This window comes from Ixodes scapularis, unplaced genomic scaffold (assembly GCF_016920785.2).
Source record: "Ixodes scapularis isolate PalLabHiFi unplaced genomic scaffold, ASM1692078v2 PGA_scaffold1__304_contigs__length_218370807, whole genome shotgun sequence".
Classification (NCBI taxonomy): domain Eukaryota; kingdom Metazoa; phylum Arthropoda; class Arachnida; order Ixodida; family Ixodidae; genus Ixodes; species Ixodes scapularis.
In genome coordinates, this window is record NW_024609846.1 from 200,226,991 (window position 1) to 200,252,721 (window position 25,731).

Consider the following 25,731-nt stretch of genomic DNA (forward strand, 5'->3'; position numbering starts at 1 on the left):
ATTGCTGTTTCTCTATCGCTCCTGTTCATGTTTTACATATTAGTTCAGTCAAAAGACACAAGTGTTCCAACATTTCCATTTAAGTTGAACGCTTTGGTTCAATTTGTTCATAGCCTGCTCATTTTTATAGGGCAGTGCAATGCTAAATACAAACTTTCCTATTTGTTTATTCATAAAACTTGTTTTGAAATTGTCTCTTTAAAATTAAGGCTTCCTTCTTTTTGGAGCGAAAAGCTCGATATAAAATTATACGACACATCTGGAAACTAAAGATATAGAAAATAATCAATTGTTGCCTTTACAGTCTTGTTTTCGATAGTACCTATATATGAGATGTCTCCACCCCGTGCTTGAATTTGCACTAACTTTTTGTGCTCCGTTAAAATTTGAGAAGTGTACAATTAAGGTTTCAGTAACGTTCGCTGCCATAAGCATATAAAGGGTGAACAGAAAAAAATGAGATCCCAATTTTAAATGATACGATAGAGATGTCTAGTCTGCTGCAATGTATGAACAGCAGTAAAAGCCCCGTCCCAGTACAAGCTTTTCAGCCTGGTTAAAGGAAGCATGCGCGAGCACCCAATAAGCAGTATCGAAGGTAGCAAGCGTGCACAGGAGGCAGAGCTTTTAGTGTTTTTCTTGTGTTGCAACAGACAATAGCTTTCCTCAAAGTATATCGCATTTTCAAAATCTAAGTATCTAAGAAATGCTCTTCATTTCTTTTAAATAAAAACCAGGCATCGTTGTGGTATATTCGTAATATTGTGGCATCTTGAAGAATCCGAACGTTCTGAAGGTGTTGCCGAAAGCTTGCGAGTGTGACAGCGCAGTCAAAGGCGACAAATGCGAGCTAGTACACACTCTGGCAAGCCCTTATTTTGACAAAGCACTTCACAGTGTCGCTCTCGCGTCCCGGTAGCTTTTCAATTGGAAAGCTACAGAAAAAGCATCTAGCCGGCGACAGAAAGCCTGTTTATTTTCTTTTCAAAAGTGGGCACATTCAAAAGAAAGTTAACAGAAAAGAGACAAAGTCAAATGAAAAGCTAATTACATTTTATATCCTCTGATGCCTCTTCTCACCAACCTTTCAATAGAAAAGCCCCACAGGTTTTTTCTAAGGGTGCATTGTCTCTTTCGCAGAGTACCACTTTTTTCCGTCCAAATAACAACTGCATCAGAGAACACTTGGCAACAGTAGCAGTGAGCTGCTCATGGCACAAACTTCCGCTGTCACTGGGTTTACAGAAGCAGTGAGTGCAACCGCCAATTGCCTCAACTGGCCGTTGCTAAACGTAAGCATTTGCGCTATACTTACCAAGATGTAAAAGTCGTTAACTTTTATTGCAGCATTCCACTAAAGCCTCAATCAAAGCAAAACGTCGCAGCGTATCGCAGGTCTTCTTGTTTTGTTTGCTCTAAGGACATAAAGAAAATGTAATTTGTTTTTTTATAATTATATTTATTTTGCGGATGAGGAAATTAAAGCTGCGAGCATTATGGGAGACAAAATTCGGAAAAAAAAAGCCCAGTAGTCAAGTTAAGTAAATGTGTAATCAAAAGTCCTCTTATAAACAAACTTCGTTTGTAAAGAGGTCCCGGCATAGACGCCGGCAATGAAGAATCTCTCAAAATACGAGTCTCGTTGAACGTCGTCGAAGTACCCTGCGTCGCGCCCGAGTCAGTGATTCATGTCAATCACACTCGTAGCATCACGTGACGTTGGTGTCAATGGTCCTCAGTGTCACGTGGCGCAGCGAAAACTTGGTATAATGTTCAAAACACAAGATGCCCCGTCGTCCTTGTTGCGTGGCATCAAGAAGGGCCTGTGAGTCTCACACAGTAGCTTATTTTCTTGGATGTGAGCCAGCTAAAGCTGTTGTCGAACCTCAGCAAATCTGCGAAGACAAGAGTGGGAAAACACGAGAAAATATCACCGCTAAATATCACATTTTTTAACGAAGGGATATAACACGCTCGTAACATCAAACATAATAGTTCTACTTCGATCGGTCGTAGGCAATGACCCGGGCGCTTACGTAATCCCTCTCGCTTCCGTACCCCAATCCAGCGCTTATTACCCAGCTAATGTTCCTCGGGTGTATTTGTTTCTGTCGTTAAAATACGTTTCTTTTTTGTCAGGAATTTTTGAACACAGATGCATTTTAGTTGGTTGTGTCGCCCAATACACGAGTATATTATTTGTCTAAAATTTTCGATCAGAATTACATTCGTATCTACGTACGTAAACAAATGACTAGTAACTGGATTGTGTAGGCATGCGTGGTGTTTCATTACGCCAAATAGAGAGACTGCGCATACCGAGAACCCATTCCACGGTAGCTCGCAGAAGGCGATTAATTGGATGGGCTATAGCTGCAAATATTTTGAAGACAAGGTTTTGCAGCCTTGGGGTTAAGACAAAAAGATTTTTGGTTCAAATGCATCAATCTCGTATCCGTTTCTACCAGAGATGACCGTTTTCTAATGCTCTACAATGTTGCCGTTAGTGCTGAAAGTGGTCCTAAAGGGAAGCTGAAAATGTTCTTGGAAAAAAAAAAAACGAGATCGAGATGAATTCTAGCGCATTTTTGTCCTGTGAATATCCCGAGCATTTCACCCGAACGTATCAATAGTCGCGGAAAACACCGAAAAACCAACTCCTGGTTGGGACGTTCTACCCAAGGCCTGCCTTGCCGCTTCTTAAGAAAGGCGTGCAGCGCCTTTTTCAGATCGAGTAAGGCTTGCGGAAAGAGCGGACATCTTCAGATCTCAGCATTTATAATACGTCACATGATTCCCTCCTCGCACCGATCGCGACGGGTGGGGGGGGGGGGGGGGGGGGGGGCGGGGGGGGGGCTTTGGCACTATTTTGTAAGCTCTGTTGTGGCTACTTGACGCATCAATCTGAAATATAATTTAGATATTCGTAACCCTGAAGGCCAAGTAAAAAATATTTAAGTGTTTTTTCTTCAAATAGTTTAGTTTTTTTTAAGAAAAATGGAAATTACCAAGACGGTCGTATTGGTCGCGTTTGCTTCATTTCTGTTAAAAAAATGCGGGTGAATGAAACAAGTTGTGAAAGAAATATTCGAGTAAAGAGGTATTTGTGTTAAATTAGAAAAACTTAGCACGCCTTGAATGTCCTTCATTACCAATGAGAATTGTAACAGCTAATACATCCACTGAACGGATCCCCTGAACTGAGACGCAGTACAGGTGAATCACTAACTTGTGCCGTTTTAGATTTATGAGCATGCGGGGCTAATAGCTGCGACTAAATTGCCACAAAATCTGTCTCTAAGAAAAACGCTGAATATATAAAAAAAAATATTCTTTTTCATACATCAACCGTGATAATCGTGATCACTGCTTCCCTCACTTGTCAGTTCGGGTTGTGCACGCACTATCGAGGTATCACCAGTGCGGAACATCCAATATTACGGAGTTAAAAAAGCTCAGCGAGGCGTCGTGCTGTTCTTGGTGTGCCACCAGTGCTGTAAACGGTACCTCAGAAATGTACCTAAGATGCAGTTACAGTTATTTATCTAAAAAGAACCTGAGCTACGTATCAAGACAATCAACGAAGAATATACCTAAGCAGGGTTTGTACAGGCTTGAAAGAAAAATATGAAAGGTATTTACAACACCCTGCAATGCCGAATTAGACCGCAGCTCTTGAGGAAAATGAGGGAAGGGTACTGAGGGGAGGGTATACCGCTCCTCCCCCCTCCTCACTTCCTCATCCTCCCTGCTACTCCTCCTCCTCCTCCTCCCCTCCTCCCTCCTCTTTCTCCTCCTCGTCCTCCTCTTCTCCTCCTCCCCTCATCCTTCAAGCTCCTCCCCTCCTCTCCTCCTCCTCATCCCTCATCCTAACTCCTCCTCTTCCCTTCCCCCATCCTCTCCCTCCCCCTCCCCTTCTCCTCCCCCCATTCTCCACTACCTCCTCCTCCTCTCCGCTCGATGCATCATGGGAAATTTCCCATAATGCACCGCGCGAGACTTTTGTGACGCCACGAGGGTGCCGCGCGGTGCATTACGGGACATTTCCCATGATGCACCGCGCGGTTACGCCGACGCCGCTCAAGCGGGAAACGGGCGCCTAAGAGCTGCGCTCTAAAACGAGTAGAAGGTCGTGAACACGCTATTGAGGCGGTAATACATTATTGCACTATCACAGTAATGCCAAAGGAATGTGCATGCCTTTTTGTTGTTATCCGAACCTTGTTTTATTTATTTTGAGGTCACGTGGGGGCGGTAAAGCATCACGTTTATTTGTTGCGAGTAGTGAGGGACGCATTTCGTTACTTCCTTTCAGTAGTACCTAAAACGCAGCGCGCAGTCGACGATCATATGCCCTCACATGCTCTAGAAATTAACGTGGTAATTCTGCGGGCACGGCAAGCAAATAAGACCACCTGAATTAATCTCCGAAGAAAGGTAAAAAGTGCAGGCGAGCTGGTGAATGATATCCATAGTAACCCTGAGACGTAGGAAAATAAAAAAAAAAAAAAAGTTGTTCTGCCCGTTTTTTTTTTTCCTACGTCTCAGGGTTACTATGAATTAATCTGGATGTTCTTTATCTCTAAATAAATGTGCCCCTCAGCTCCGGCTTAGGGCGTAAATACTTCCCAGCCCTTCTTATATTTTGGCCACAGCGAACAACAAGTACCTGAAAAAGGAACTTCAACAAGTTAGCAGTTACTGGTAAAAGTACATAATATACAAGCACAGATACAGGTAAATAAATGTACCTAGGTTTCTTCCTCGGTACAACAAAATTACGTAGTTACCGATTTACATTTACTTGTACCAAGGTACTTTACAACCCTCCGTGCCACTAACCAAAAGTACTTACAAGTTCCAGTCTTCGAACATGTGACGATTCCCGTCTCGGCAACCTTCCCAAGTCCTTTGATCCTCGAAGGCTTCACAACTTCCGTGACGTTGTCGTTGACCTGTTCTCCAGCATCTTCTTCTTGGTAGAAGACGCCGAAGATGACGTCCTCACCGAAGAACTCCCAGGTCAGCTGACTTCCCTCCTTGTCCACCTTAACCGGAACGTCCAGAGAGCTCTGTCGGTCCACCACTACGAATGCGGAAAGGGTCCCGTGGCCGACGTCCTCCTGGAACGCCGTGATGCAGCCCCCTGAAGGCTTACTGAAGGACCGGTAGTACTTTTGGGGCACCTCACCGCCGTCTACAACCTGAAACGGTTAATTCATCATCAACATCTCTCATTGCGCCGGACACCATACAGCTGTCGGCAGCGCAGGCTCAGAACCAGCTTACATTCATAGGCTGCTAAGACTAGCAACCTTAGAATGGAACGTAATATCGCGGACAATATGAGCTGAAACTGCGCTTCAGCCTGTGCACGGTACTACCTGCGCCACCTGTAGCATCGTTTCGCAAACACGGCGCACCCTGAGGTCGAGATAGATTCTCGCTCGCGCTCACTGCGCCGTTGCGCTCTTCCGGGCCGTCTGCTATAGCGAAAATATTTGCCGACGGAACCACCATCACGATACGTGTCCCGTGCAGCCCAGTGTTCACGTTTTCAGCTAGCATGCATTTCAGTGCATTTCAAGAAGGCGTCGAAGTGAAAGATGCGTTGTCACGCTCGTATCTCCTCGAGAAGCACTGCCTGACGGAGCTGCTGATTTATTTTACTTCTGGGACAGCGTCTTTCTCTTCCCACAACTCAAGTGGCCTGTTTCTGCATAATAAATACTCTTTCAGCTTGATTTTGTGAAGGCCGTACATATCGCACACAAGAATAGCAACTAAGATTGTAGTGTGAAAGGGCATTACTGGCTCGACGGCGTGTTTCTATAATTTAAGGGGGTCCTGAAACGATATCGGGTTGGAATGTTCATGATTTTACAGAGGGGTACTGGTCCACGTCTGACCCAGGAATACTCGCACGTACCGTTACTAATTTAAAAGCCTCTTGGTCGCGGTGAAATTGCCAAGATAAAAGGGGTCTATTTCTTTCAGTCTTGCCTTCGCAAAGCTCGATGACGTAATTGTGGGGTCAAAACCACCCGCCTGACAACAGTCGAGCGCGGCTTATAGACTGGACACGAGAACTGCGTGAGGGACTCGACTTCGGCTCGTAACAACCAAGGCCCGTTCACACAGTTGCGTTCGGAGCGACCACTACGCTTACGAACGAATGCGGTTGGAACGACGAGTTACCATAGCTACGAAGCGCCATACGGTCGTATCGTTCGTGTTCGTTCGCAACGCAAGGAAATGAGCCGGGCTGAACTTTTTCGTTACGTTCGGGAAGGACGGGAGCGACAGACCAATCACAGGTCGAGGAGAGCTTGGTCGAGCGCGTTGCATACCGGTCGTGCCAGGCTCATTCTGTCTGAAAACATGGCGTCGGTGGTGATCGTCGCTGTGGACGGCGTGGTGAAAGCTCATCGTTCCGCGTAAACGCGCTAGGCTTGACTGTGAATTTCTGTAGTGTGTCGCTATGATTAGAGTGCCTCAATGTTCTTCTGTTTAGGGTGATGCCATCGTTTGTAGTACCCGATGCCGACAGCACGCGCTCACTGGAAAAATACAAAGAAATTGCAGGAAACAAAATGGCGCCGTAGCGCAGTCAGCGCCACGAGCGCGTGCAGGGACACGCTCTTTCACGCGCTTCAGAACAAAAAATAAAAATAAGCGTTAGAAACAAAATGGCCAGATGTCATCACCCCAAGCAAAGTGCACATGAAGGCACCCTAGCTATGATAACCCAGCACGTACTAAAAGGAACGATCTACCTACTCGTGCGGCGATCTCGTGGCGGCACTCTCAAGACAGCAGAAACGCCCGAGCCGTCGTGTTTCTTTACTTCGACTACAGTGGTGCTTTCTTAGCATTTGTGTCCTCGAACATCACCCGGATTGCTTTTGTGGCGCATTCCATGCGTGTGCTCAAGTTCAAGGTATTTCTGGTGCGTACCGTATAAAGGTAGCGACTTTTCACGCGTTTTCATCACCCGAGAAAGGCGATTAGTGTTAGCAATCCTGAACGTTCGCAACGTCTCGCTCGCAACGTCTATCAGATCACAGAATTATATTTCTACGTTGCTCTATCGCTGCTAAGATTACCTTGCCTTTTATAATCGTAGAAAAGGCGTGTGGCGAGATTTGTACTGTTGGCAAAGTCGTGTATTAAAAGTCGTGATCGTGCAAGACGGCGTACTGCATCTTTTTTTTTTTTTTAATGCACTAGCCTGCAAGCGTATCCTGAGAAATAAAAAAAAATAAGGTTTGTGGTCATAGAAGATTGTCTGTCTGTTTTCTGCTACGCAAGTGAGTGGCAGCGCGTCCCCTTCTTTTTAGAGGCACCGCTGAAACAGCTGACGGCGGCGGAGAGGCGGTCGCCGTGCTGCCGACGCGCTGCGCTTGTTGCAGGCTGCAGGGTTGCAGGAGTGGAAGCGCGGCGCAGAGCGGTCGTTCCGGTCACAACGGACGCAGTCCTGGATAACGGGTTCGTGTCAGATGTCTGAACCAGACTTTACAAAGCTATTGTAGGCGCACAGCAGATCTTCGTGACTGTACGCCGTAGCCGAAACCTCCGGCTGCTCCGGTGAGGAGTCTGAGGACCATCCTGTTGAGGACCTCGCGTCGGGCAGGAAACCGTCCGCCATGTTTTAAGCGTAGCTGGGTTGCTTCCTATTGGCTAGGAGCAAGAGCTGAAGCTCGTTTCTCATTGGCTGTTGATTCGTGTGGTTGCATGCGGTTGCATGTGTGTGTACACGTCGCGTACAGCTGTCGTTGAAGTCGCAGCGGTTGCATTCGTTCGTAAGCATAGTGGTCGCTCCGAACGCAACTGCGTGAACGGGCCTTCATTGCCTCGGCAGAGACTCGGTATAGTGGCTCGTGTTCAAGCACTGCGGTGATGACAATAGCTTAACTCTAACAATGCCTGGAGCTCAGCACGCGTTTTGTACTTTGCCGACCCAAGCGCGTGGCTATGATTAACGTTGGCGGCATAAGATAGGGACCAGGCCACGTGACCGCTTGTTCTCGCTCCGAGTTGGGGAGAAACGATGCTCATAATTCTGGAATTTATTTGCCGACTGCAATTGCTCAGAGAGAAAAAACTAAGGCAAGCTTTTTGGGTTATTAGCGTTATGGAGTGATTCTGAGTAGCATTTAGCTAAAGTATAAAAATCGGTTCATGGCCACTTTAAAGGAAAGCTAAACTCCCTGAGAAAAAAAGAAAGGAAAAGGATTGAGGTAAATTTTGACGTATTTTTATCCCGTGAATCTGAATATCGCGTTCGTCTTGCCCCAAGATATAACTAAACGCGAGGAAGCACGAACAACCTCCTTCCAGTACTGCCGTCATAAGCGGTATCCACACGAAGGAGAACTCCGCGGACGGATGTCGTGACGTCAACAACCCGGGAAACTCCGTCCTCGGCTCCGCCGCACACTTGCGGAGCTTTCGTGCTAACAGTACGAAGCCTCCGCGCCTCCGCCACGAAGGAGGACGGCGCCGCGAGGCATCAAAAAGGGATGACGTATGTCTCACGTGACGCGCGCTCCGCCGAGGAAAGGGGCGGATTTTTCCCTTATGTTGTGGTATCCATACGAGGGAGAAATCCGTCCCTTTCCTTTGCGGAGCGCGCATCACGTGAGACATACGTCATCCCTTTTTGACGCCTCGCGGCACCGTTCTCCTCCGCGCCTCCGCCACGGAGGAGAACGGCGCCGCGAGGCGTCAAAAAGGGATGACGTATGTCTCACGTGATGCGCGCTCCGCAAAGGAAAGGGACGGATTTCTCCCTCGTGTGGATATTCCATTACTGGGATCTTTGGGCCACCAAGCGCGTGTTGCTCGTGTGGGAGCGCGTGCAACTACAAGCTTACCAGGTGTATTTCCTCGCACTGATACCAGCCGTGACGTTTCTTTCTGACCTTTTTGAAAACAGCAAGAGTGCAGGCGCATAGCTTTGATAGGCGCTGAAGGTGCGCGACAGCGAAGATTTCGGAAAATTCTAATATGACGTCACGTCCAGAGAAATACGGGCTTCGGCGGTACTTCAAAAATTATTTTCTGTTGCCGCCGTGCATAAAATTGAAAAAAATAAGTTTGATATTCGTGATCCTAGAGGCCAAATAAAGACGATTTAAGTGTTTTTCCTCAAATACAGAACCGCTTAAGTTTCCCTTTAAGGTACGTCGAGCGTCGTACCACTGACTGAGAAGGGCGGGACGCGTCTTTCGAACAACTCACAGAGTTATTTGAATGCACGCTAGAGGTTCAACTGGCGCTAGTGTGCTGTCTCAAATTGAAGCATACAGCAACCAGTCGGAAATTGACTTCCAATTATGGGTGATTTCAGATAAGATCGACCAAAGGGTGGCTGGTCGATAATTTGAAATCAACTGTTTTTTTTTTATATCCTACTGCCTAGTGACTGGTATAAACGAATCCACGCTTAGTTTAAAAAAAATTTAGGGACAGGAAAAATCGTAAGGCATGAAGAGGTGGAAAGTTGTATTTACATGCACTGATGGAGGGGGCATGTTTGAAGGGGAATAACTAAAACGATAAAATGAGAAAAATTCTAATACTTTTTAAAAAACTAACTACGGGTACAGCTTGCTTGTAATATATGGTAATTATATTTATACAAATTATATCTATTTTTTTTTAAATTTGCCAAACATGCCTGCCCGAACGACAAATAGCAGAATTGGGAGGCCTGTACCTAATTAAATAATTTAATTGCCATCATATACATTTCAGATACCATTTTACTAATATATGGCTATTATTTAAAAAAAATATATGGGGTATCTGAGTGATACGATAGTCGGTATATATTAAGGCAAGCATGGGGAAAATATCAAACCACGAAAAATTCCGATTCAAATAAAAAAAGACACTACCTTCCATTTTTTTTTAAATGTGGGTATCCTGTCATACTCTATTTCGGCATTCGTTTCTATTGAAAACATGTGGCATTATTTGATTGAGAAGGAAAACACAACTTCCCAAAGTAGGGCCCTTTTTCAAAGCCTACACGTAGCAATGCCCTATATGAGAGCCGACTCTGAGTTTCATTTTCATAAAACTAACACACAGCTTTTATATATTTTTATTCATATGAGGCCATTGATAACTATAGCAATCGCTCAGACAGTAAACGTGAGGAGAAACTACTGTGTACAAAGAGCTATCATATTACGAACTAATGATCCGAGGAAAGATCCTGTAGCCATTGGCCACTGGGAACTTTGTTTACTTTATTTTCCCACGACCACTATATGCATCTCTCTCTTCCCCTTTATCTCCATCTCTCTGTCTGTTATATATATCCCTGACCTATATCTAGGCTAAAAACATATTCAAGCATTCTCTTTCTGCATGATAGTGTTCTGTGGCTAGCAACAATCATTTCCACGCGAAGATTACGATTATGGCGCAATAGTTGACGGAAGTAGCAGGCGACACTCGTCGCTAGCTCTGACGAAACATCAAATACAATCTCTTTTCACATTTCCCTGCTCGCTGTCAAGGATGAGGGGGTTCGCTTGAACCAGCAAAATATGGCCGCCGATGCCTGTTTACTAGGGTGGCTAGAGAGTTGGGTGTGTCGAGCGCGCCGGCTCTCCCATGCATCGCCGCGGCCGGTTTGGGAAATCACCGTCAGGGGCGCTCTAATCAGCCTGTATGCTAGGCGCGCGCAGCTGGCGCAGGGATTTCCGTGCGGCAAGGCGGGTAGCGACGAGTTCACGCCCGCTTTCTTCTGTTCTTTAGCGCTTGTGTGAGTTTATTTCAACCGTTCCTGCATGCCCGTCCGTCAGGTGACACGTGAAGACCATGGGCATTGCCCCGTCAACCTCCGGCGTAAAGAAAAAGCAGAGAGCGAAGCACTGCTTCGTTCCAGGATGCACGACAGGCTACAGGTCTGCAAAAGAGAAACACACGTTGTTCATCGTCCCGAAGGGCCCAGTCCTCTTTTCTCAGTGGGACAGGAATATTTCGAGGGGATACACGCATCTTCAGGAAACCTCTGTGGTGTGCGCACTTCACTTCGACGAGCGGTACATCGAGCGATACTTCTCTTAAATATCGCTCGATCCCTTTGAGATAATGCTGTATGAGTGATGCTTTGGGGCTCGTAGCGTCCTGCTGAGCACGTCTGCGGCCAGTGTTAAGAAGTACTTTAAGTACATTGTACTTAAATTAGATTTGGGAAACTTGTACTTTACTTGAAGTACATTCTCTGAGTATGTACTTGTACAGTACTTTAACTTAAAACATTTTTTGTGCTACTTTCCGAGGAAAGTACAATTCCCGACTTCAAAGCACATTCCCCAAATTGGTTTTGTTCAATTTGTATCACGAAATGACGCTTTGTCAACGCCGAAGAAATACTGGGAGGGATATTCTACTCTCACCAGAAACGTGAGCAGACGACGCATCGCTCCGCTTGTTTGGGGGCGGCGTTCCCGTAGCTTTTTAAACTCTCGCTACTTCTCTGTCCGACAGCGCAAGCAAGGATATCAGGAGAGCAAAATTAATCATAATGTAGCACCTGAGACTGCATGTGGTGCGAAAAAATTTAATTTTCATGTCGAAGTAGAAGACAACATAGGAGGGCGTCACAATGTTTCAAGACATTCTCTTTTGTCTTTTCCTTGTATTTGAAAGTTCCTTAATTTTTTTTTCGCACCCAAATCTCAGGTGTCACGTTATTATTAATTATCACCAGCTCGCTTGCACACGCATTTCTTTTTTTTTTTTTATTTATTAAGGAGAGGACATTTTTCTATGAGAGCTATGGGGCTGACGTCATGCTCCGCCCTATTACATTTAACCCCTTTGGGTGCAACAATCCAATGCAAGGGGCGCCAAATTCAGAAGAGGGTCTTCTGAATTTGGCTCCATTTCTGAAAAAGAAAACTACTCTGTGGCTACTTGACTTTATCAAATATTCGCCGCTGTTTTTGAGGTCATGCACCCTTGATTACCCAGGGCAATGCAGACCAATTAAAAAAAAAAAATCACTGTATAGGGGAATGAAAGGGCATCATGAAAGATTGTGTTAAAATAGTCGTACTTTACCTTGAAAAGTGCATTGTACTTATAGTACTTTACTTCAAGTACGTTGTTCCCAGTGTATTTAACACAAATTTACTTAAAGTACATCACGTCTTATTTACTTTGTACTTTAATTACTTGAAGTATCTTTTAGGTGTATTTTACCGAACGCTGTCTGCAGCCTTATTTTATGAAATCCGAATTTCGGTTCAGCATGCATTTTTCAACACGACTTTATGAAGCTCGCCTATCGCGTCGTCACCAGGAAGGAGCGGGCGTCAGTGACAGATACGAGCCTAGGAATGTATGCATGCATATACAACAATAATCCTGTGTGAAAGAGGTTGTGTAAAAGACGTAAATAAAATTTAGACTATTTTTCGTCTTCAGCGGTGGTTTCCATTCGCAATCCCCGTTTTTAGAGTATGCGTGAGAGAATTCACCAAAAAGCACCGGTATTGGTGAAATAAATAAACGCCAATAAACATCCGCCGATTTTTGTTATAAATAAACACCCTATGATGTATAATATGTTACTTCGCTCACTTTCTTTAAAATCGATTTTGTATTTCATTGCTAGTTTTCCACATTGCATAAACGTGTAAAGTGCCAAAAAAGCATTGTTTGCTTTGTGTCATGACAAATTTTCGCGTTGTTTCTCGCCAGACATGTCTGCTCTTGAATCACAGGGGAATTGCTCCAGAAGTATTCAGCGTCTTCACACATGTTTTAATGTTAAAGTGCCTGCGCCGTTCAGCGTCGATTCATTTGATAAACGTGACACAGCGGCTTGCAACGCCAAATTTCGTCACGGCTGCTGATACCTCGGCGGACGTTTCACGTATTTCGAAAACATAATACACAAGAGAAAATTAAAAAAAAAAAATTGTCCCATTTTTTTAATTTTTTATATTACATTACCCCGAGAGCGTTGCGGTGAGAAGAGAACGACTTCAAGTGCGCATTTAGCTTCGTCGACGCTCCAAAATCGGGTCGACTATCGAATCCAGGTTTATCAGAGTTTCATTATGCCACACCAATTAATTTTGTAAAAAAAACAGAGCCGACAAGTGGCCGCGAAAAGGTCTGCACCCAGCGCATTTCGGCCCCAGCGCAGCCAAAACGCCACTGACGCCGCGGTCGGATAGCATACAGGCCTACCGAGGCGCCTCCTGGCGGCAGATTTCCCTTTCGGTGCCGCGCGGCGGCCGCCGCTCGACACACCCAACTCTCTAGCCACCATATGTTTACTAAGCGGTTCTGCCTTTCGCCATCCCACTCGCTGGCGTCTCGGGCGATAATATCAGGCACAAAGAGAGACACCGACAGACAGCAGAACCCCCAAATACTCGAGCCCCGCCTAAATACAAGAGAGCGTAAACACTGTCGCCATTTAACCTAGGAAAGGTTAACATGGCGAAAGTGTTTACGCTCTAGGTAAGGAAAAGCACGGCGTGTGGTATCAGCCGCATTTTTATACAAAATGCAAGGTGTGCCCTGCGAACCGGTCTGCTGCCCTAGAGCACTTCACGAAAGACGAGCTACAATGTTCGCGCCAAGGTCCCAACCAGAAGGACGTCATCTCTGTCATGCTCGACGGGGAAAAAACGCTCCTGCCGAAGCGCTTCCAGCCACTCTCAATTCGAGTGGCCTTTCGCTTATAAAAAAGCAAGCATCCTGATTCCGGCGTTGGGCTCACGAAATTTGATTCCTTGCGCCCTAGATGGGTCAAATAAATCCCTCACCAAGAAGTGTGCCTTTGTGTGCGCTGCGTCAATTATTACCTTCGTATTGCCGCTGTAGAGAACGTTACAGGCTGAACATTCAACACTGGCGAAATGAACTCAGCATTTCTGTGCGACCCAGCAACAGAACTGTGCCTTCAAGGAGACTGTGATCAGAGCCCAAAACACCCGTCTCTTACACTCGAGGAACTTCATATCCCAGAGGATGAAGAGATTGTGCTTACAACATGGGAGTCCGGCGAATTTGCGAAAAAAAGCATTGGACCCTGAGAATTTCCCAAAAGTCGTTCAGGTAACGGTTTAAAGTTGGATATTTCACAACCTTATCCGACAAACGCGAGGTAAAACGATCTACAATGAAAAGCAGTGCATGCAACACGGGAGCACTGTCTTTCATTTTGACTTTGCTGAAAACTGGACCATCGCGCTTCCTGACAAAGTTCAAGCTTACCACTGAAAAAAAAGTTACGATAGTTACATGTGTAGTGACAACAAGAAAATCTACCAACAGCTTTGCTATCATCAGTGAGGACCTGTGTGACGCCTGCGCTCACAGGTGCTTGGCTCTAGAAAAAGTGAAAGAGTGGGTTAAAGACAACGTTGCGGTATACTCGCACGTAATGCATGTACGTGACGGGGCCGCCAGTCATTTTAAGAATCGCTACCAGCTTCACCAGTTTGCACAGAATGATCGCCCCCAAGCCCAGAGGTTATTTTCTGCAACTGGACATAGAAAATGAATGCGACGGAGTTGGCGGACTCGTGAAGCACCAGGCCACGCTGAACAACCTGAGAGAACGTTCAATAAACGCAGCAATTCAGACGGCCAGGACAACGGTGAGCGTTCTATCCGAGAAACTGGGTGCGTCTTGTGTATCTGGACTAAAATAAAATTGTTCGGTATTGTCAACACAAAAAAGAAAAAAAAAAAAAGAAGAGCGGTTGACGGTGCGCGTTTTTCGAGGCATTCAGTCTTGGCACGCGTGGCGGCCGTGCAAGTGATCAACGTAAGGAACTGGTGACCTATATGTAGCACCGACAGTCGGATCTGGTTAGAAGAAACTTTATTTACTGGGTACATCAAGGAAAGCCGTAACGTAAAGTGCCGAACTTGATTCCCCAAGGACTCGTCATTTTGAATGCAGGGACATCTTATTTATCTCAGTTTTCTTCGCGGGGTATTTATCCTACTGTTTTACCTGGTAATAACTTATAATATTTATCTGATCACCATGTGAGAATCACGAAACGTTATTTTCGCGTAGGATGATATATCTCGGCTTGCCATGATGCATTCATACACCGAGAGTATCGAAGCTCTTATACAGTCCGGCGCGGTGGCACCCGTCACCTGAAATGGTTTGTCCCCGGAAATACATAACTAACCTAAACAATTTTAGTATTCTAGTTTTAGTTTTGTATGTGGAGGTAAAGTTGTTTTTTTATTATAAATATAAAACATACTAGAATGCAAAACTTCACTGCATCATCTTTTCTCGAATCACTAGTCTCTAATATGATACCTCTTTGTACGCTGTATGTAAAATGCTGTATATAGTTTCGCCTCACTTTTACTGTGTGACCGATTGCTCTAGTGGTCAGAGACCGCATCTGCGTAAAAATATATAAAAGATGTGTGTTAGTTTCCTGAAACTGGAACTCAGAGTCACTTCTCGTATAGGGCATTGCTACGTGTAGGCTTTGAAAAAAGACCCTACTTTGAGGAGTTGTGTTTTCCTTCTCATTCAAATAATCCAACATGTTTTTAATACAAATTATTGCCGAAATAGAGCATGACAGGGTACCCAAATCTAAAAAAGAAAATCGAAGGTGTTTTTTTTTTGTTTCTTTTCTATTCCCATCCGAATTTTACGTGGTTTGATTTTTTCCCCATGTTTGCCTAAATATATACCGACTATCGTATTACTCAGATTCTCCATATATTTTTTTATATAATATACATATATAAGTAGAATACTATCTGAAATGCGTATGATGGCGATAAATTTATTTCATGAAATACAGGCCTCCGAATTTTGCCTTTTGTAGTTCGAACAGGCATGTTTGGCAATTTTTATAGAAATAAATATAATTTACATAAATTATAATTATTACATACCACAATCAAGCTGTACCCATAGTTTGTTTCTAAAAAGTATTAGAATTTTACTATTTTTATCGTTTTAGTTATTCACTTTCAAACATGCCCCCCCCCCCCCCCAATTGCACGTTAATGCAACTTTCCGCCTCTTCATGCCTTACGATTTTTCCTGCACCAAAATTTTTTTTCTGGTCAAAACTAAATGTGGATTCGTTTATACCGGACAATAGACAATGGCATATAAAAATATCAGTTGATTTAAAAATATCGACCAGCCACTCTTTGGTCGATCTTATCTGAAATCACCCTTATGCTTCTCTATGTGAAAAGCGAGCGCATTTTTTTCCTGCGCTTGATTATAAGAGAACGTTTCACAAATAATTCGTGCTTTTAGGTAGATTGGATTATTTCTCAGACACGCAGACGGAATAATTGGTCATTGACAAACTCCTTATTTCAGGTTCATGGCATTACAAACGGTGCTAAAACGGCTTCGTACGTGTATTTGTGTGCACTGTCGGGAACTGTTAGCGCGAACAAGGCGTTGACGCTTTCCAGCATGGGGATATACGTGCCGAACAAACTAAGGACGTTTCGAAAACCAAGAGACAAGGCAAAAACTACGCAGTAACACTGGATTAGTAGCTCCTTGTGAACGCAGATGATCAAAATTAATTGAAGGCCACGTAATGAAATTCGTTTCGCAATAAATAAATACAGTTTATTCTTTCTGCTAATGAATATGTGCGAAAATTATTGTTCTGCATTCAAAACATGACCCGCCCGCTCAAAATCTTTGAATATTAGGAGAACCAGAGACCAGGTGCCCGATAAAAGCTCCCCGGCATAGGAAATAATAATAAAAAAACAGACTTTCATTGCCCAAATAACTTTCGTTTTTACGTTTTCACTGCTTTTTAACCGCTTGTAAAGATGCTCGACGCGGCCATTTGTTTAGTGACAGGGCGTGCATCCCAGGAATGCTGGAGAGACTTCAACACACTACGTTTGCCCGTTAACGTCGTTTTACATAACATCTGCCCGGAAGTTGACTTGAGCTTTCTGCACATTGCTTTCGGTTGTTATTTTGCCTGGAATCGTCGCTCGTTTTTACATACCTGCTATGGAACGAAGGTTTGGGCCCGAAATATAGCGAAGTTTAAAACCGTTCACTTCTAAACAAAATGCTGTAGCTAAAGCAATTACAATCTTTGCAATGTTAATAAAAGTACATACTATTCGGTACAACCCCAATGACAGAAGTCATCTGTGTTATTTTCCGGGGAAGAAACAAAATGCACGCCCGTTTTTCTACATGAATGCGCAGGAGCACCGCAAAAGCAGACTGGTAGCTGTCTGCTTTAATTTTCATCCCGGAAATTATATAGACACTTGCGCCAGTCAAACCTTTAGCGCACATTATAATAAGCCTATGGAACGAGCGGACTCCAGTAGGCGCTCCATGCCTTCCACCGAGCCATAGCCTCCTATATACTGACAAAGCCTGGCAGATCGCCACGAGAAGCGGCCGCCGAAATGGAAAAGTTGGATGCGGCAGACAACAAACTAGAGGAGAGCCCCGTGACTGGTACCGCGCTGCGGCGAGACGCGAAGACACACTTCTCCCGAGCGAACAAGTGTGTTTCGGGTCCTCGCCACTGCAAACCCTGTGCGCTGACGTCCAGGATCCCCTAGAAGTGGCTCTTTGATGCTCTGTGCTACCAGATCCTCGCGCTCCAATTCTGCGACCCGGCACTCTGTGGCTCTGTCGTCGAACTGCCAGCCTTTGTGAGTATAGAGGAGGCTATGCCCGAGCATTGCCTGGGCGCTCGAGGTACAGCGTACTAGAATACTTGGGTAGTGTTGGGACCGGAGGGGCTTGGCAACGGGAGCTCGTGAGGGCGCGTGTATTGACAGTTCGTGGCGGCGCTGTAGTCGAGTGATCCAGAAAAAATAGCACAGCCCGCTTTTTTTTTCTTTTTTTCACTTTGAGCGATGCACGTGTCGGTACCACGATTTTGTACGCTCCGTTTCACCTTATGTTGTACCGCAGCGAAGGCTAGAAGCGCGAGCTAATAGCCTTGGCAGCTGCTTTTAGTGCACAAGAGCTTGTGCCGCCGAGATGTGTCCTAGAGCAAGGAGAACGCGCATGTAGCCTTTCCTGCGGTACAACACAAGGTAAAACACAGTTTTTTTGTTTTTTTATAGGGCACATAAAAAAAAATCGGTATCTTCAATTTTTTTTTAATTCTTGCGGCAGGCAAAGGGTTAATGAACGGTTTAATGGGCCATGTTGCAATTGCAGCTTTAGAGGGAGTCATTATTAAAGGCCAACCCAATTTAGAAAGTTCGCGAACAAGCAACGAACTTTGAGCGAAAGCAACAAGGCGCTCGTTTTTGTTGTGTTTGTCCGTCCCTTCTTGTTTTCCTCCTCAAGCTTTATTATCTCTACCAACCCGCTCGTTCTTTCCTGAGATATTCATCGCTAAAATTTTGCCTTTTTTCGTTTAATTAAAAAACCGCGCTCTGAGAGCGCGAATGAGGTTATTGACGCGTAGAAGAATGACACAGGTTGTTTCTGTACCCTCGTCACTAACTCGAAAGCGTGTCTTCGGTGGCCTCGCCGGCGCCACACATCAAGACGACTAAGTCACTATTCTACGTATTATTTTCACAACGCGGTTTCGGAATCAAGCGAAGAAAGGCAAACTTTTACGATAAATTTCGCGAACCTCGTTGCCTTTTCGAGAATTGTCAAAATTGTGCTTGCCTTTAATAATGACTCATGGTAAACTGCAATTGCACCGTGGCCAATTAAGCCGTTAATAAACAAAGTTAACTAACAGATTTTGGTTAATTATTAAACATTGCAACGGTTATTCACCCATTTATTGTCCACCGAGCCGAAGGACGGTCTCCACATATCTGCCACATCCTTTTTTTTGTAAAATATGTAAATAGCTGTAAAGAATAAAACAAAAACACCGTGTATGTTTGCGTGAACCAGATACGCCCCCTGTGGAAACACAGGGGGCGTATCCCCTGTGGTTCTTTGAAGACCCAGCTCAGGCGAGACTTATCTGGTTGTTAGGAATCAGCTGTCGGTTAAATGTATTGTTATGAGCGTGTAAGTTTCAGGTGGTTTACCCTCAAGAGGATAATGCGCTGCATATTGTAACCATGTATGCGCTGCACATTTTAACCATTATTTCAATGTCGTGCTGTAAACTATTACAACTTTTTCCTTGCCTGATCGACGTGTGCTCATGTTCTCTGCTCAAAATGATGTGAAATAGTTGCTTGTTTTCTTTGAATCTTATAAAGCAGTACTTGTTCAGCCCACGTTGCCTCAGTTCTTGGACTGAAGTGCAATGTTAAAACGGGTGATAAAAATTGTCACGGCTTATAAGCCCGTGGTCATTGGATGGTCGAGGCAGCCATGAAGAAATAGAAGATTCTCACCCCTTTGCGACCGTCGCTTGGGTGGTTCGTCGCATAAATGAACACAAGAATGAGTGGCAAGTAAAGCGAGCTGATTAAGGTCAAGAAAAAGAAGACGAACAGAAAAGAAGACAGCGAAGTTAACCTGGGGTATTAAAAATATACTAAAACAATCTCGGACTTTAGTAGGTACCGTTTCGTTGCATTATAAATTAAGATAGTAAAAAAACACTGCTTCTGAGTTTTAGATATCCCTTTCAAATATCGAATGTTTGGCCTTTGCGACCAAGGAAATGGGCATTTCATTTAAAATGCTCATATATCCGACAAACCGAAACCGCTTCTTTAAAGTCGCAATTGTTTTTATGTAAAGGAAGGGTAATGTAGCTTGTACCGTCCAATACATGCATTGAAGCACCATGTTGCTAACGATCGTGCCGCAGCGTAATTGATGCCGCGGTACGACCGCTGGCAGGTCGTAGCTGTATCGGAAATCCTATGTGCACTTCACCAAAGCGGCACCAAAGATTCATATTTTCGCGCGTGCAGCCGCGCATGCGCACACCTTCTGGATAAGGCGCCGGACACGACACGTTTCACGATCAATACCACGCGCTTCAGGCGAGCCCCTCCGGTCCCAACACTACCCGAGTATTCTAGTACACTGTACTCGAGGTGCACGAGACTCCTAAGCGTTGTCGGAGGTGCGAAGCTCGCGCTAGAGGCCAGACAGCTCAAGTTCCTCCCTTACCTTCTCAACTTGCAAGTGATTGGACTAGGAGGCCTTCATGTTTTCTTTGCTTGGGGTGATGACATCTCGGCATTTTGTTTCGAACGCTTATTTTTATTTTTTGTTCTGAAGCACGTGAAAGAGCGTGCCCCTGCACGCGCTTATGGCGCTGACTGTGCCACGGCGACATTTTGTTTCCGGCGATTTCTTTGCATTTTCCCTGTGAGCGCGTGCTATCGGCATCGGGTACTACAAACGACCCGATACCGAAACGAACCTTAAACAGAAAGCCATTGAGGCGCTCTAGATTGGACAGTCTGCTCTTCGAAAATGGGCGGCCCATTCCAACAGCAACTGACCACGGCATTTGTCGGTAATCAGACGAATGATAACAATGAGCGTTGCTCGATAGACCATGAGTACCGGCGTTTAGAGTAAGGCGGGGTAAAATGAGACACGGGGCAGAATGCATCATCGTTACTATAGCGCCACCTGTATTCGAATCTTGCAATGTAATTAACTTGATACTTGGCCGACATGTGCCAGCACTTCCCCGCTTTGCGTCATGTAAAATCTGCCGCGCTTCTTGAGAAGACGCTAGCGAAGAAACATGCACAGTTATTGTTATGAGTGGAGGAACCGCCAAATTGTGAAATTCTACACTTGCGTTCTTTCCGAGACGTTCACTCCAGTTCAGAACACCTACTGCACCTATATAAGTTCTTATTTTATTTGCAGCTCACGCTAGCTGTGAATACAATTTTATCACTCCAGGTTTTGTTGTTATGGCGATAAAATTTTTTAATATGAGTTAATGCAGGGGGCAAAACGAGCCAATATCACCATCAACAGGAGTATACTGGGTTTTGGAGGGTTTAGTATTTGCTGCCGAGAAGGCACGTAGCCAGGATTTTTTTTTTTTTTTCCGGGGGGGGGGGGGGGGGGGGGGATGCCATCCATGACAAAAAGCTGTATGAGAGGAAAGGGGAGAGAAGGTCCCAACAAAATGAAAGGATATTTTTTATTTTTTTTTTTTTTTTTTGGAGGGGGGGGGGGGGGGGAGCCGGGTTCCATGCTCCCTCCCCCACCCCTTGGCTAAGTGCCTGCTCCCGAGCTTTTCTTTATTCCCTTATCGTCTAGGATGGTCAGAGGCTTCATGATGCGAAAATGACACGATCAACGTACTTTAAAGTGTGGATATTCAGCTTCAGTTTATTCGCGCTGCAATCACACTTTCCAACCAGCAAAGAAAAAACAAAAAAATCTTGTTTAGCGAAGGAGATGGCATGGAGACCGTTCGTTAACTGAATAAGTCGTAAAGTGAAAGCGTTCTGCAAACCGTGCGAAAAGCGCCAAATCTGCCTGACAGTGTCTGGTGTGCAAAAAAATATGAAGCGAAACAGAGCCCGGTTTTGTGTGGACCAAATGCACGGCGTGCAAAGTGGGGGATCATGAAGATTGCGTAGGATCATAAGGAATATTCTTCAAATCTACCAAAGCTTACTAGCTGTATCGTTCTGCCCCGGGTGATGGGGTAAAATGAGAAATTTGTGACATTTTATTGTCAATGAATATATTTTAGTTCTACTAACTCTACTCCAGTCAGTTGTACTGACCGCAATTTCAAGGCGTCAAAGACTTTCATATAATTGTTTTCTCAATTCCCAATAAGAATAAAACAATATATCTTTCTCACTTTTGTCTATTTTTACTACGCCTTACACTACATACCGGCCATAACTATGAGGTGTGATGAGGCGTTGGTGTCTTTTTGTTTCGTGTACTGCTTTGTTACTCTTTTTTATCTCATTGCAATCCGTCATGTTATGATGAGCTACTGATCATATAACGTCTCTTACTGACCATATAACGTCCCTCTCTTTATCTAACCTACCTAGCTAGCTTACAGTGTTATAATTGTGTTTACTGTTCTATTTGTTTTTGTTCTATTGCCACCCCCTTGTATAATGCCCCACGGGCCCTCAAGGAAAATAAATGATGATGATGACGGTGTGTTCCGCATGTCTCCTACTCTTGACAGTTGAGCTACCTTCGCATTTTTGAGTTGTTCATTGTGCTTTAACTATAAGGTGAGCCATTGCGTCCTATAGTAATATGACCTTTTCATTTGTTTCATTACATGTCTTCAGTCCATTTTACTTAGTCGTGGACCATCTTGGTAATATATACCAGTAAATTATCATCACCTGGCCCATAAGAAAAAGCCCTTATGATAGTCTTGCAGACGCGTACACTCGTGCTTGAAGTGTGCACGTGCCAAAACGGTTGGACATCACATATCTCTTGAAGAGATATTTGACCCACGATAGCCATATGTAGTATTGCGAACACTATGCGCTGAAACAGTTTTTCAAGATCCATTGGCGCTCCTGCCAGTTTTTAAGAGAGAGCTGTGATCTGAACTAGGGATGGAATGCGAAGTTGAGGTTCAATTCTTCAGGCTATTTGACAAATTGTCAAGCTCGCTTGCAACGTTGCGTTAATTGCATTATCATATAATAGAGCTTGTGCAGAGCACAAGTGGAGAAAAATGGAATGTGTTTCCCCTACTATTTTCCGCGGCGGTACTTCCATATAACTCATACTCACAACTGAAGGGCACCTTGTGTTGCCGTCCGGGTCAGTCATGGTACCGCCCCAAAACACCGGCAGCTGGTCCGCCGGGATTTCCGCCAGGAGGTCCTCCTTCCAGCCTTCTACAATTTAAATTAGAGACAATATATTATTTTTTTGCAAATTATATCAATATGTCCAAACTTGTGCGCTCAGCTTGGCGGTCGGGGAAACGATGGGATTCTGCGTTTTATTTATTTATTTTTTTTTCTCTAAGAAGAGGGAAGGATGAAATTTGAGATAACTTTTTTTTTTATTGAGTTACATTCACACCGAAAAATTCCAAGATCAGGAAACAGCACCAAGTCCACAAAAAATTATAGGCTTATGCACCGTAGCCTAAGAGAGGACCGGCACTTGATTTTTAAACGTTAACATTACACAGCTGCACAAACTGGATACTTCTAATGGCGTTGCATAATATGGATGTTTTCTTCGTAAATGATAAACCCATATCCCAAAGACACTCGCCAACCATCAGGGTACTATCGCGGACAAACACCGCTTCGGCCTGTGCACGGTACTAGCTGCGCCGCCTGTCGCATCGCTCCCTAAACACGGCGCACCCTGAGGCCGAGATAAATTCTCGCTTCCGCTCACTGCGCCGTTGCGCTCTTCCGGCCGTCTGCTAGCGAAAATATTGGTCGGCGGAACCACCATCACGATGCGTGTGCCGTGTAGCCCGATGTTCACGTTTTCAGCTGACGTGCATTTCAGTGCATTTCAAGAAAGCGCCAAAAGTGGAAAATGCGTTGTCACGCTCGTATCTCCTCGAGGGGCAGTGCCTGACGAAGCTGCCTTGGCCCCCAAAAGGAGCCGATCTGAATATCATCGAAAACGTTTGGAGGCGCATCAAAGTAGCCATGTCACGGCGTCTCCTCCACCGCGCCACTGCCCACAAATTGTGGAAAGCAATGAGAGGTGAATGGGGAGTGGCTTCGGGGCTGAGCCAGACTTCGTGGCCGCGCTTTTTGATTTCTTACCAGACAGGATGAGACTCGAGGTCGCGGGTCATGGGAGATTTATGCGGCACTAAATGATTTACTAAGTTTTACTGCGCCCCAGGACCCCCTGAACCGGACTTCTGCCGACTGAAACGAAGCTTGACGCGAAGTTTGCGACACGCAGTTTGACGCCGTTAACCACGAATATTTTTGTGTAGTGCCTCCTTGATCCCAATCTTCTTGTATAGTGCAGCTGAACTTCCACGCCGACTATTAATTTTTTGTTTCTGACATTCTCCTCTGCAAATATTTTTTCGATTAAGTTTGAATCTCCTCCTCCCAGCAAATATATGACTGTTTGTTGCACTTTCTTAAGACTAGGAATTTGTAAACAAAAAAAAACTGGTGTCTTGTCAGCAACTTGTTTTGTTGGAAACAAACACGTGGGCCCAGTAATACAAAAAAAAAATCTTTTTGAACCTCTTCAAAGCAATCAAGGTTACAAAACCTTCTTAGTAGCATGTATGCTTCCCATTTTTTTAAGCATATGTGATGAATGAAAAAGAAAAAGAAGTAAATACCTTGGAGCCAGGCTAATTCCGGCTTACAGATTTTGGCCTACATTTTATTATGTCCTACCTTGTGCATGCCCCTATAATCAAACAAGAACAACCTAGGCCACGTCTTCTGGTGTGACTTTCAAGAACGATAATCGCAGCTGAAATTTAAGACACTTCAATATTTTTTCTTCACCAGTCAGCGTTTTTTTCCATGGGATTCTGCGCGGTAGAGTAAAGTAATCAATTACAAAAGAGGGACGACAAGTGTAATATTTTGTTCCATCCCCGCCGCCCTACCACACACACGCCCGCTGTCGCACAAGCCGTCTCGCTTGCAGACGGCCGGAAGAGTGCAGTGGCGCCGCGAGCTCAAGTGAGAATTTATCTCGCACTCAGGGTGCGCCAAGTGTGCGGAGCAAGGCGACAGGCGGCGCAGGTGGTACAGTGCGCCTCTCGGAGCGCTGTTTCACCTCATATTGTCCGCGATAGTACATTGTTTGCTTTTTGTTATACTTCAATTAAAATAATGTATTTCTGCAAAGTATGTTTTAAATTCAAACGTGATAGTCTTTTTACGCACGCATAAAAAAATGACGAATTTTTGCTACGTGGAGACAATGCAACGTTAGGCGGTAACGGCGCTACTTAATCTAGCAGTCGCTTGCTATCCGAGTCTTCATTTTCGGCCAGTATCGCCCGCCCGCCCGCTTCCCTATCTTGCAATGTCATGCTCCATCGAAAAGCGAGGGTTCGTTATCGCCTGGCTGCGCGCGCGCTCTACGCTTCTTTGTTTTTTACGACATCGAGAAGGGGGGCGGGCGGGCGGGCGAGACTGGGCAATTGTCTGGCCCTGATTCCGTGCTTCGGCCGTCGAAGGGCAGGACAGCTACCGCCAAGATGCGCTTGGATAAGATTCCGAAACCAGAGTACGCGTCAAAATTGAAGGGGTTTTCAAAACATGGCAAAATGCTCGGCATGCTTTATGCTTGTTTAAAATTGTTGATATAGGGGATAATGGTGATGCTCAGAAAGTTTTCAATTAAAACTAGGGCCGTATAATAAACAAACAAAATGTTACGTTGTTAAAAACAAAAAACGACATTTTCTAAACGTTTTTGTTTTTTTCTAAATAGGTTCTTGGGCCTATTTAGAAAAAAATAGTCATGAACCTCTTTTCTGTGCGATGCTTAGTTTTTGCACGAGCGATGTGGCCTGCGTTTTTCTAGAACACCCTCTATATACGTGGTCAGGATCTCGATGAATAGATGGGTTTAATACAATGAAGAGAAATTGACTGTGATGGTGTCGCCAGTACGATAGTTGGAGCAACCGTCCGAGCACACCTAGCTCTTTATCGTTATCCAAAAAAGAATTGCAGTTTCTTGGCCAAGCATGACTAGTTTCGGGTGGGTGCCGATGAATGATGTAGGAAATTTAGCCTTTTTATGTTTTTTTAAAGATTTTTACGATGTGTATTCTGATATCTTCCTAACTTGTTTGTGTTGTTGCCGGTAAT

At 44.7% G+C, this 25,731-nt stretch overlaps 1 protein-coding gene across 1 annotated transcript in view; it reads right to left on the reverse strand.

Moving 5' to 3' along the window:
- Positions 1 to 953: 953 nt before the first annotated feature.
- LOC8039543 (SEC14-like protein 2) overlaps positions 954 to 25,731 on the reverse strand; it is a 97,842-nt gene continuing 73,064 nt past the window's right edge. The window contains exons 11-13 of the mRNA XM_040223610.3: positions 22,688 to 22,794; positions 4,856 to 5,204; positions 954 to 1,895 (exon numbers count right to left, since the gene is read on the reverse strand). Of these exons, the coding sequence (XP_040079544.1) occupies positions 1,813 to 1,895; positions 4,856 to 5,204; positions 22,688 to 22,794 (539 nt within the window). The 3' untranslated portion in view covers positions 954 to 1,812. The remainder of the gene's footprint in view (positions 1,896 to 4,855; positions 5,205 to 22,687; positions 22,795 to 25,731) is intronic.